General features: G+C 41.2%; 1 protein-coding gene across 3 annotated transcripts in view; it reads left to right on the top strand.

Moving 5' to 3' along the window:
- The window catches only part of GPALPP1 (GPALPP motifs containing 1), a 35924-nt gene that overhangs the window by 5526 nt on the left and 18357 nt on the right, over window positions 1–12041 (top strand). For 2 of the 3 annotated variants that reach the window (XM_047755738.1, XM_047755737.1), the window contains exons 2-5: window positions 2144–2276; window positions 3210–3311; window positions 6546–6651; window positions 11638–11772. In XM_047755738.1, the coding sequence (XP_047611694.1) occupies window positions 2144–2276; window positions 3210–3311; window positions 6546–6651; window positions 11638–11772 (476 nt within the window). The remainder of the gene's footprint in view (window positions 1–2143; window positions 2277–3209; window positions 3312–6545; window positions 6652–11637; window positions 11773–12041) is intronic. The other variant, XM_047755739.1, reaches the window with a different exon arrangement.

Genomic DNA, 12041 nt, shown 5'->3' with positions numbered 1-12041 from the left:
AGTGGAAATGAATCCGACTAGGAACCATGAGGTTGCGGATTAGGTCCCTGGCCTCACTCAGTGGGTTAAAGGATCCGGCATTGCTATGAGCTGTGGTGTAGGTCGCCGACGTGGCTCGGATCTGGCGTTGCTGTGTCTGTAGTGTAGGCTGGCGGCTGCAGCTCCGATTAGACCCCTAGTCTGGGAACTTCCATATGCCGCGGTGCGGCCCTCAAAAGAAAAAATAATGTTAAAAAAAAAAGTCTGCAGTGTTGCTTATATTTACTTAGGCTCATTTCTTTTGACACAACCCAAATGAAAAATAAATAATTCTATATTCTAAATGTTACTGTTTACATTATTTTTACCGTGATTTTTTTTTTTTTTCTTTTTAGGGCTGCACCCATGGCATATGGAGGTTCCTAGGCTAAGGGTCCAATCGGAGATACAACCACCAGCCGCAGCCACAGCAATGCCAGATCTGGGCCACGTCTGCAACCTACACCACAGCTCATGGCAACGCTGGATCCTTAACCCACTGAGTGAGGCCAGGGATCGAACCTGCAACCTGATGGTTACTAGGCAGATTCATTTCTGCTGTGCCACAACGGGAACTCCTCTGTGATCATTTTCAAAAAAATAAGACCATATGTTCTTCTCAGATGAGTTTTAACTTCATCTGTTTATTCCCATCATTAAACTTATATCTCACTTGTTTCTTTAAAAATTCAAGACAAATTTTATCTGTCAATACCAAGGACAGCACATATTTAGCCCACTTAGCCTTTTAATCATTTGGACTATACGAAGGAATAATAAAATCTCTTCTTGATCTGAACCAACCCAAAATTAGCTGATAGTGTCAAGTTGGCAAATAACACCCACATAAAGAAAGGGGCAAAAGGGGGAGGGGAACCCTTCTCTCTTTAATATTTGGAAGCAAGAGAAAGATAGGAAGAGCCAGTCATGAAAGTGAAATGTAATCCCCAAGTCTCTTTCATGTTAATCTATGACCCCCTAGAATTTTGAAGAAAGGGATATTTATGGAAACTGCTTCCTTCCCTTCTTGCTCTCTAGGTCCTAGTAAACAGCAAAACTTAGCCTTTACTTTTGTTTCTGCTTGGAGAACCATCTCAAACAGAAACCTGGCAAGTATGATGTCAGTAAAGATATTTTTTAAAGTGGTGATTCTTAGAAACCAGAATTGATGATTTTGATTTTTAGTGTATTAGACTATGGAGTGGCAGTTTTTTGTTTTTGTTTTTTCTTCTCAGGGCCACACCTGCAGCATATGGAAGTTCCCAGGCTAGAGGTTGAATCAGAGCTACTGCTGCCAGCCTGCACCACAGCCCACAGCAACGCCAGATACGAGCTGCGTCTGCAACCTACACCACAGCTCACAGCAACACCAACACTGAGCAAGGCCAGGGATTGAACCTGCAACCTCATGGATACTAGTTGGGTTAATTACTGCTGAGCCGAAAGGGGAACTTCTGGAATGGCGCATTTGTTTGTTTGGTTAGCTCCTTGGTGTAAATATTGTCCACTGCATGCTCTCTGTAAAGAGAAGAAAAAAATTATGAAAACACTTGGTGGTTGCATCAACCAAAATTGTAACCAATGCAAAAATTGCAAGATGTCAGGGAAATTACATGCTATTGCTCTATTTAAAAGTTTGGGTATTTAAGTTTTTGTGAATCTCCTAGTTAAGACTGTGTAAGGGGAGTTTCCGTCATGGCTCAGCGAAAATGAGTCTGAATAGTCTCTATGAGAATGCAGGTTTGAGCTCTGGCCTCGCTCAGTGGGTTAAGGATCCGGCGTTCCCGTGAGCTGTGATGTAGGTCACAGACATGGCTCGGATCTGGAACGGGTGTGGCATCGGCCGGCAGGTGTAGCTCCCATTGGACCCTAGCCTGGGAGCCTCCATATGTCATGGGTGTGGCCCTAAAAAGACAAGAAAATAAAAGACTGTGCAAGATATGATTTCTGCCTTCCTGGAGTTGGAGAGACAAAACCACCGTACACAAAACAGGAGCAAATGAAATTAAAGTCCCTAAATGGTAGCCTGCTAATGCTATGAATTCCAGAAAAGAAAATGTGAAATGTCAGGCGGTTCATTGAAACACTTGTGGCTAGTTAAGACCTTATGAGACATCTCTTTCAGTTGCAGGACCAGCTCTACCCCCTAATTATAAAAGCTGTAGTTCAGAGTCATCAGACAGTGATGAGGACAGTAGTTCTTTGTACGAAGAAGGAAATCAAGAGTCTGAAGAAGATGACACTGGTGCAACTGCAAGGTCAGTCACTTACTACGTTAAGTAGTAAACCAAGCTTCAAACCTGATATTTGTTACTTGAAACAGATAGCTACCAAGAGGGTATCACATCTGCATTTATACAGCACAGAAAGACATTGCTTCATGTAGCTTTTCTTCATGAACTATACCTTTCACAAAGAAATGTATTCTACTAATATATAACTCCAGAGATACTGAGAACTTCAGTAAAAGTGTTACATGAAGGTTTTTTCCTAAGATATTATTGAAATGATTAAATATTCTAACTAAACCATATAATTTATAATTGGGTATTATGGTTTTTTGATGCATCTTAATGATTATGAAACAGAAATAACAACTTACAATCCTCCTTAAGTGCATTTAAAAGCCAGTGTCATAAACTTTTTGCTCAAAATATCTAGCGAGTATTTGAAACTTCATGGAGTGGAATCTTTGACAACACAGTAATTATAGGAAATTGAATTACTACTGTAAAGAAGTAACCAATATCTCGCTTAGACCACAAATAAATCCCAGGAAAAGATGAGTTTAAGATCTATGATAGATTTTGTTCTTGCTTGGCAAAATTAAGGTATTGTTTCAGTGCTTATACAAGTAGTTGAAGTTAGTGTTCTTTTAAAAATGAAAGTTTAGGAGTTCCTGTCATGGAACAGTGGTTAACAAATCTGACTAGAAACCATGAGATGGAGGGTTCGGTCCCTGGCCTTGTTCAGTGGGTTAAGGATCTGGCATTGCCGTGAGCTGTGGTGTAGGTTGCAGACTCGGCTCAGAACCCTCGTTGTTGTGGCTCTGGTGCGGGCCGACAGGAACTTTCATATGCCGTGAGAGGGGCCATAGAAAAGGCAAAAAGACAAAAAAAAAAAGAAAGAAAGTTTATTTATGAGAAAAATGTTGGCATACATGCATAAAATTACACTACTGTTGCTTTCAGAAAACAGAGAAGACATGAAGATGATGATGATGACGATGATGAAGGGTTTTTTGGACCAGCCCTTCCTCCTGGATTTAAAAAGCAGGATGATTCTCCTCCAAGGTGATAATGTGTAAAATTTCAGGCCAGTCTTCTCTAGTGTTGTTAATTCATTAAAGAGTTGTCTGAAATTGTTTTTACATACATATTTTATAACATTTGAGGAGTTCACATTGTGGCTCAGCAAGTTGAGAAACTGATGTAGCGTTCATAGGGGTCAATCCCTGACCTCCCTCAGTGGGTTAAGGATCCGGTGTTGCCATTCCTCAGATGGGGCTCAGATCTGACATGGCCATGGCTGTGGTGTAGGCTGGTACCTGCAGCTCTGATTCAGCCCCTAGACCTGGGAACCTGCATATGCTGCAGGTACAGCCATAAAAAGGAAAAATAAAAAATAAAAATAATAGAAATAAGGAAACATACATACAATGGAATATTACTCAGCCATAAAAAAGACAAACTAATGCCATTTGCAGCAACATGGATGTCTCTAGAGACTCATATTAGGTGAAGTAAGCTAGAAGGAAAAAGACAAATACCATATGATACCATTCATCTATGGAATCTAAGATATGGAATAGATGATCCTATCTGAAAATAACAAACAAACAAAAAACGGAAACAGATCATAGACAAGAAGAGCAGACTTTGGGTTCCCAAGGGAGAAAGGGGAGGGCATTTTGGGGGTTTTTTGGATGCAAACGGTTATATTTGGAATGGATGGGCAGTGGGATCCTACGCTACAGCACAGGGAAATGTGTCTGATTGGGTCACTTTGTGTGCAGCAGAACTTGTTGAAACGTTATAAATCAACTATACTTTAATAATAAGAAGAAAAAAGAAAAATAAGTAAACAAAGACGAGTTCCCTTGTGGCTCAGTGGGTTAAGGGTCCAACATTGTCACAGCTGAGGCTCTGGTTATAGCTGTGGCATGAGTTTAGTCCCTGGGACCACCACATGCTGTGGATGTGGCCAAAAACAATCAAAGATGACTGCAACAGAGACCCAAATGAAGCCTTCAGACCTCAGAGCCTGAAATTTCCTATCTGGCTTTTGACAGGAAATTTGCCGACCACTGGGATATAACATGCCTCTCAAGAAAATACATCATTAGGCTCATAGCATTTTCTTTTTTGAGAATTATATTTTGTCAATAAGAAAAATGTATTGTGAAATAGGAGTTCCCATCGTGGCGCAGTGGTTAACGAATCTGACTAGGAACCATAGGTTGTGGGTCCGATCCCTGGCTTTGCTCAGTGGGTTAAGGATCTGGCGTTGCCCTGAGCTGTGGTGTAGGTCGCAGACACAGCTCAGATCCTGCTTTGCTGTGGCTCTGGTGTAGGCTGGCGTCTACATCTCTGATTTGACCCCTAGCCTGGGACCCTCCATATGTCACGGGAGCAGCCCTAGAAAAGGCAAAAAGACAAAAAAAAAAGAAAGAAAAATGTATTGTGAAATAAACAGGTGGTAGCATATGTTGGAGGCAAAACGTACATACACCCATAGCATGCCATGGTTCCTCTACTGTATTTTAAGATTTTATGTGTTAGTTATTTTATCCTCACAAATTCCCTGAGGCCAAAGAGTTGATCTGTAATTTCATTTGTAGATTTGCTAAAAATTATACTCAGAAAAGACCCATATAGCACTTACTTATAAATAATAGCTAGTTTGATCTTTTCAACAGTGCTACACTTCTGTATTTTTCATATGCAAAACTGTTTGGGTTCAAAGCAGTTTTATGAACAAAGATGAGAGGAAATTAAATGGCCAGGATCAGACCTTGTGAGTCTTAATATTATCTTTGCCCTGCCAGAAAGCCTGTTGTAAGACTATAATTGAACATAGTTCCATCTGGAAATTCAGCTTAGGATTTCAGTGCCATCTTGGTTGGTAATACTGGCACAGGGACATTGCTGGGAAAAAAAAGGAAGAAAGAGTGGAGAAACTTAAGCATATAAAAGAGAGTGGAAAGTATCATTTTCTTTTGTTTTTTCTGTATGTAAAGTAAGACTCTCTTTTGAAGACCCAGAATTTAGGCAATTCTCCCTTTTCAGTGGATGTCAGTTCCCTAGGAATGTAGCACAGAAGGCAGCTTGAAAGAAAATGACCAGGGTTCAACCTCCAGCACCGCCACTTACTGGTTGGCTGGTTGCCCTTGGTTGGTGTTTTGCTCAGGTAGAAAATGGAGTGACTTATACTAACCAGAGTTGGGGGGGGGGTTGTTTTTAAGGAAACAGCAAAGTGCACTAGTTGAAATGTGGTTAGCAGACCACCTTTTCCTTTTTCTATGGATCTCAAATTAATAGTTTTCATTCTTGAACACTTCCACGTCATTATTGGATTGTTAGTGAGGACCGTGTGTAGATTTTTATACTGCCTTGGCAAATGTAACCATAGATTGCTAACATCTGTTGTGTAGGTGTGCCGTGTATGTCCCTCAACTCAATTTGTACTCAAGTAGTTCTGATGATAATTGTAATACCCCTAAGGTAATTTTCAGTGGACAGCGAATGTCAAAACTAAAAGCCAAGAAGTTCCCATTGTGGTTGAGCCGGTTAAGAACCCAACTAGTATTCATGAAGATACAGGTCCGATCCCTGGCCTCGATCAGTGGGTTAAGGATCCGGAGTTGCCACAAGCTGTGGGGTAGGTCACAGATGCAGCTTGGATCCATGTTACTGTGGCTGTGGTGTAGGCTGGCAGCTGCAGCCCTGATTCAACCCCTAGCCCAGGAACTTCCATATGCTGCAGGTGTGGCCCTAAAAAGAAAAAAAAAAAGAAAAACTGAAAGCCAAGCCACAACACAAAAAAAGGTCTTCACAGGCTTTAGTCCATAATGAAGACTTTACTTTAAAAAAATATATTTTTATTTAAGATAGTTCTTTTAGGAAGTGGGTATACACCACTTCCACAAAGATTGAGAATTGCTGGTTTAGTAACTAATCATTGACAAATAGAAAGTTAAAATGCAAAAATTAAATTTTCTTATGCTACTCAGTGAAAAATTACTAGGTTATAGAGTAAAAATATTATGTCAAATAAAATGCTCATTTTTTTTGGCCACGCCCACAGCATACAAAAGCTCCTGGGCAGGGGTTGAACCCCACACCATAGCAGTAACCGGAGCCACTGCAGTAACAACATCAGATCCTTAACCTGCTAAGCCACTAGGGAACTCCTCGTATTTTCAGCATTTGTTATTATCCAGCTTTTTATTATTTGTGCAAACTTTTCTTCTGAAAGCTGACTTTTTAAAGTAAGGGAGAATGATGAAAGTAAATTTTATTTTTCAGGCCTATGATAGGTCCTGCATTACCACCTGGTTTTATTAAATCAACACAGAAAAGTGACAGAAGCAGAGATGATCCAGGACAAATATCATCGTATTTCAACTCCGAGGTTTGAAAATTTTCCTATTTAAGAATGACATGCAACAAACTCAAAACTGCCAAAAAATACAGTAAGGACTACAGTCACTTGACTCAAACATAGTAAAAGATACATCACATTTGGGTTAATTTAGGATCATAGCATAAGTAGATGTCATAGGCCTGAGATACTGTTAGAAAAATAACAGGGTAGTTATGTATTGACAGGGTGTTACCTATTCATGCTTCTTATTGTTGAAGGGCAGCTTTAAAGAGCTAGAAAATAGAACATGATGGCAAAATTTAAGGAATCATTTCGATTTGACCCAGAAGAAAGTTGGGTTGGTGAAATAATTATTATGAAATACTGAAATTGACTTTCTCTTACCCAGCTCTGGTACCTTTATATAACAAGGGCACTGGTGGATACATGTTTTTTTAAAAAAGAAAGATCAAAAAGGAGTTCCTGTCGTGGCACAGCGGAAACAAATCCGACTAGGAACCACGAGGTTGCAGGTTCAATCCCTGGCCTCTCTCAGTGGGTTAATGATCTGGTGTTGCTCTAAGCTATGGTGTAGGTTGCAGATGTGGCTCAGATCCTGCATTGCTGTGGCTGTGGTGTAGGCCGGCAGCTATAGCTCCAATTAGACCCCTAGCCTGGGAACCTCCAAGCAAAAAAAAAAAAAAAGATCAAATGATTTTGCTGCCAAATACTTTGTAATTTGTAATGCATTTTCCCCTATATGGATATTATTTTCAGCTTCTCCAAGGCTTTAGGAAACAGTTATGGTCTGCATCTTGCATCTTAGAGATGCTAAAAGCCTGATAAATTGGGTAAATTACCCCAAATTGCATGATTTCTACTCATCAAAAGTCTAGGCTCAAACCCAGCACTTAGGACTTTAAATCACGTGTTCAGTCTGCTCTTCAGCAGTGCCTTTCTGTGTATGAATTCAGATACTTCTGTGCCTCTCCACCAAAAATCAGCAAATCCTCTGAAGTGGTTACTGAAGGAAGTAACATGCAATGGTTCATAAGCTCATGAATTCCAGAGTCATTCACTCATTCTTTCAACAGAGGTTTATACGGCACACAGCGTGTCAGACACTTAGTCGCAGAAGTCAGTCTGTCAGCAAATTGTCTTGTTCCCACCTTCAAAATCATCCAGAATCCAGCCACTTCTGCTGCCTCCCTGATGCAAGTCAACATCACATTTCATCTGTTTTATCAGTCTTTGTGTTTTAGCCCATGTTCCTCTGTCTACACTCTCTTCTCAGAACAGCGGCTAGAGTGGCCCAGGTAAAATGAAGTCACATCATGTCATTCACACTCACAACTATTGATTTGCTCTGCCTCTCTCTGCATAAAAGCCAGGATCCTTCCAGGGCCCTCTACAGTCTGGCCTCCATTAGTTCCCTGATTTTCTCTCTTATTTTGATCTGACCACACCAGGCTCCTTGCTCCTTAAATATGCCAGCCAGGCTCCTACCCCTGAGCTTTGATACCTGCTGTCCAAGTCTCTCCAGAGTGGCCTCCCCCTAGATATTTATGTGGCTTGTTTGCCACGAGCGAGAGTGCTTCTAGCTGCTAATAATAGAAAAATCCAACTCACAATGAAACTTAGTCCTAAGCTTCTTGGTTAGTAAATGGGCTTATGTAATTTTCTGGGTGGTCTATAATATGTAGTCTCCAAATAAGGGAAATGTGTTTCATGCATAAGAAGAGGCCTATACAGAGGGTTGTTCCAGAGTTGGTTACTTCAGCCTCCTGATGAGATCACCCAGGGCCCCAGTCTTCAATGACGTCTCTGTCCTTTATGGTATGTTGATTCCTCTTAGGCTACCCCTTCATTATACCGGGAAGCCTGCCAAAGGTCTGAGATTCACACTCAGATGGCAGTGTCCAGACATAGAAGGGAATGGTCCCTATCCTGTGTACCCTTTTCAAAGGGGGAAAAACCTTTTCGGGTTTCCTCTGGGCCTCTCCTACCTCTCGTTGGCCAAAATTGAACCATATGCCTATGCCCAAGCCAATCGGTTCAGCAGAAGGAATGAGTCCACTCTGATTGGCTTAGGAGTTCCTGTTGTGGCATAGTGGAAACAAATCTGACTAATATCCATGAACACACAGGTCTAATCTCTGGCCTTGCTCAATGGGTTAAAGATCTGGCATTGCCATGAGCTGTGGTGTAGGTCACAGATGTGGCTCGGATCTGACATTGCTGTGGTCGTGGTGTAGGCTGGCAGCTGTAGCTCTGGTTTGACCCATAGCCTGGGAACTTCGATATGCTGTGGGTTTGTACCCCTCCACCCCCCCAAAAAGACAAAGTGATTGGCTTAGAGTTATCAGCATTCCCCCCTCCCCCAAATTAGGGGAGGTCAGGTCACAGTTTGCTGAGAAAAGCATGGTTCCAAAGAGAATGAAATAACACAGAGTTCTCTTAGCAGTAAAATAGTTTTTGCTTGGAGCTGTTATAACTCCCATCTGAAAGACAAGAGCGAGGCCTGGAAAGGTTAAATAACATGATTGAGGTTACAGGACTGTTATAACAGCAAATTGAGGCATTGAAACTAGGTCTAACACTGCAGCCCAAACTATGAACCATTAGGATACATAATTTCTATTGTATTTCTGGAGAAAATAACTAACCTTTTTTTTTTTTTGTCTTTTCTGGGGCTGCACCCACGGCATATGGAGGTTCCCAGGCTAAGGGTCTAGTTGGAGCTGCAGCTACTGGCCTACACCATGGCCATAGCAACTCGGGATCCGAGCTGCATCTGCGACCTATACCACAGCTCACGGCAATGCCGGATCCTTAACCCACTGAGCGAGGCCAGGGATTGAACTTGCAACCTCATGGTTCCTAGTCGGATTGGTTAACCACTGAGCCATGACGGGAACTCCTAAAATAACTTACCTTTTTAAAAAAGAAATAAGTCCCCCAGGACAGCAAAATGATTTACTGCCAAGATCGGATTTGGGATTATGATTCCGGGTTCTCATGTTCAGTTTAGTCTGTTAGTCTTGATTTTGTTTGTTCCTCCATCCACCCATTTAGTTTATGTCTCCCAACCTCCTCAGTGATTTTTATTTCTAAAAATTTCAGGTACCTACTTTTATAAAACCATCTCTCCTTAGATGGAAGTGAAAATATTATTAGCTTAGCGCATCATCCTCCGCTTCAACACTACATTGATATCATGGCTCTGATAGTATTCAAAGTTGGTTTTATCTTTTTTTTCTGTTTATTTTATGTCACTAAGTATTATAGTTGTTTGTAGGGGGCTATAAATATGTTTAAGGTAATGTCTTTGCTATCAAAGATCTAACTGTTATAGAGATCAGTTATAAACATTTAAAGTTAAACCATTAGCAGTTGAAATAAAATAATAGAGGGGCTGCTGTAGCATGAGTAGAAAAAATACTGGCCTTGATCTTAGAATATTTGAGTCTTAGATTTTAGTCTTATAACGTCAGACAAGTTGTTTACCCTTTCAAAATACTTCTCTAAACCTAGGTTTCCTCAAAAAGAAAACAGCAATATGGGAGTTCCCACTGTGCTGCAGTGGGTTAAGGATCCCGTGTTGCCACAGCTGTGGCAAAGGTTGCAGATGTGGCTCAGATTCAGTCCCTGGTCCAGGAACTTCCACATGCTATAGGTGCAGCCAAAAAAGAAAAGAAAAAAAATTAAAAAGAGGGAAAAAAGCAGTAATAATAATGCTATTTCACAGTTTTATTATGAGGTTCAGATGAGGCAAAGTCTGTAGTTATTGAGAGAGTATGTGTGTGTGTGACTTAGAATAAGCCACAAGACAATATGTAATTATCTGGTTATTTGTACTAAGAGCAACTGCTCATAAAGATTCAGAGAAGAAACCACAGGTAGAAAGTTACCACTGAGTGGTTAACAGGGAAAATGTTATATAAACACGATAGATGAGCACCTCATCTTAGTAGTTTGAAAAAATTAGGGGGAAGAAGCTGCCTGTCAGAGCCGGAGGACAAACGTCTTATTGTTGTTCATCTTGTTGTTCATCTGTCCTCTTTGAGGACAAGGACTGTTTTAAACCCTAATTTATATGGCATCTAACAGTGTTAACGTGAAACTCCTTTATTAAAATGAATTACCGAGAACTACTTGAATTCAACTAGTGCCATACTATTACATCTTTGGGGTAACAAGAGAAATACTTTGGGAACCAAGTTAGCTCATTCATCCAGCATTTTGTGAGGTACTGCCTAGCATTTCTGATTCAATAGGCCATACTAAATCGTGAAGGCTGATACAGCTTCCAAGAATGTCTCTGTTTTTTCACCGTGCCCATGGCATTCAAGAATGTCTTATTGGTGTGTATCTTATTCTGAAGGGCTTTTTCTGTACCAGAATTGAAAATAGTTTCAACTTGTGTCATCTCTCACCAATCGTTAATAATTCCCTGGAATATTATGTTGAGAGGAATCGTGAGGCCACATGTGTGTCCATCTGGAAGAGGGCTTTAGGGAGTTCACAAGCTCTGCCGTGGACATAGAAGAGGTGGGGCAGCTGACATGCCCTGGATCTGTCATCTCTGTGCAGTGCACTTGAGGAAGGCATATAGAAAACATGCTTAGTGGAGTTCCCATCATGGCACAGCAGAAACAAATCCGACTAGGAACCATGAGGCTGAGGGTTCGATCCCTGGCCTCGCTTAGCGGGTTGAGGATCCGGCGTGGCCATGAGCTGTAGATCTCAGGTGAGGCTCAGATCTGGTATTGTTGTGGCTGTGGCGTAGGTCAGCAGCAACAGCCCCGATTAGACCCCTAGCCTGGGAACCTCCATATGCCGTGGGTGCGGCCCTGAAAAGACAAAAGACAGAAAAAAAAAAAAAGAAAACATGCTTAGTGATTAGCCGCAACACAGTGTTTGCTGTTTTGTTCTGTTTCTAGGTTATCAGTTTCAGTTAAATTTTAATAACTTAGAATCATTTTCAATAACCTGTAGCTCCAGGGTTGGGTTAAAGGTAATGTCTTGTTTCAGAAGGAAACAGAGAGCAGTGAAGAAGAGGACATTATTGGACCGTTGCCTGCCAAAGGACCAGTGAACTCGAGTGTGGCGACAGAGTTTGAAAAAAGGGCTCAGAGAATGAAAGAGAAACTGACGAAAGGAGACAACGTAAGTTTTAAATATACAAGACACTTTGAGAAATCGACCAACTAGATTAAAAATCTCAATTTTAAAAACAGACATAAAAAATGTGTGGGTACATAAGTACACACATAAAAACTTAAGATCTGGAGTTCCCCGTCATGGCTCAGCGGTTAACAAACCCGCCTAGCATCCATGAGGATGCAGGTTCGATACCTGGCCTCACTCAGTGGGTTAAGGATCCGGCGTTGCCGTGAGCTGTGGTGTAGGTCACAGACATGGCTCTGATCCCATGT

The sequence above is a fragment of the Phacochoerus africanus genome, chromosome 13 (assembly GCF_016906955.1).
Source record: "Phacochoerus africanus isolate WHEZ1 chromosome 13, ROS_Pafr_v1, whole genome shotgun sequence".
Lineage (NCBI taxonomy): Eukaryota > Metazoa > Chordata > Mammalia > Artiodactyla > Suidae > Phacochoerus > Phacochoerus africanus.
The sequence above is the reverse complement of the archived record's forward strand: the minus strand, read 5'-3'. Positions and strand labels throughout refer to the sequence as shown.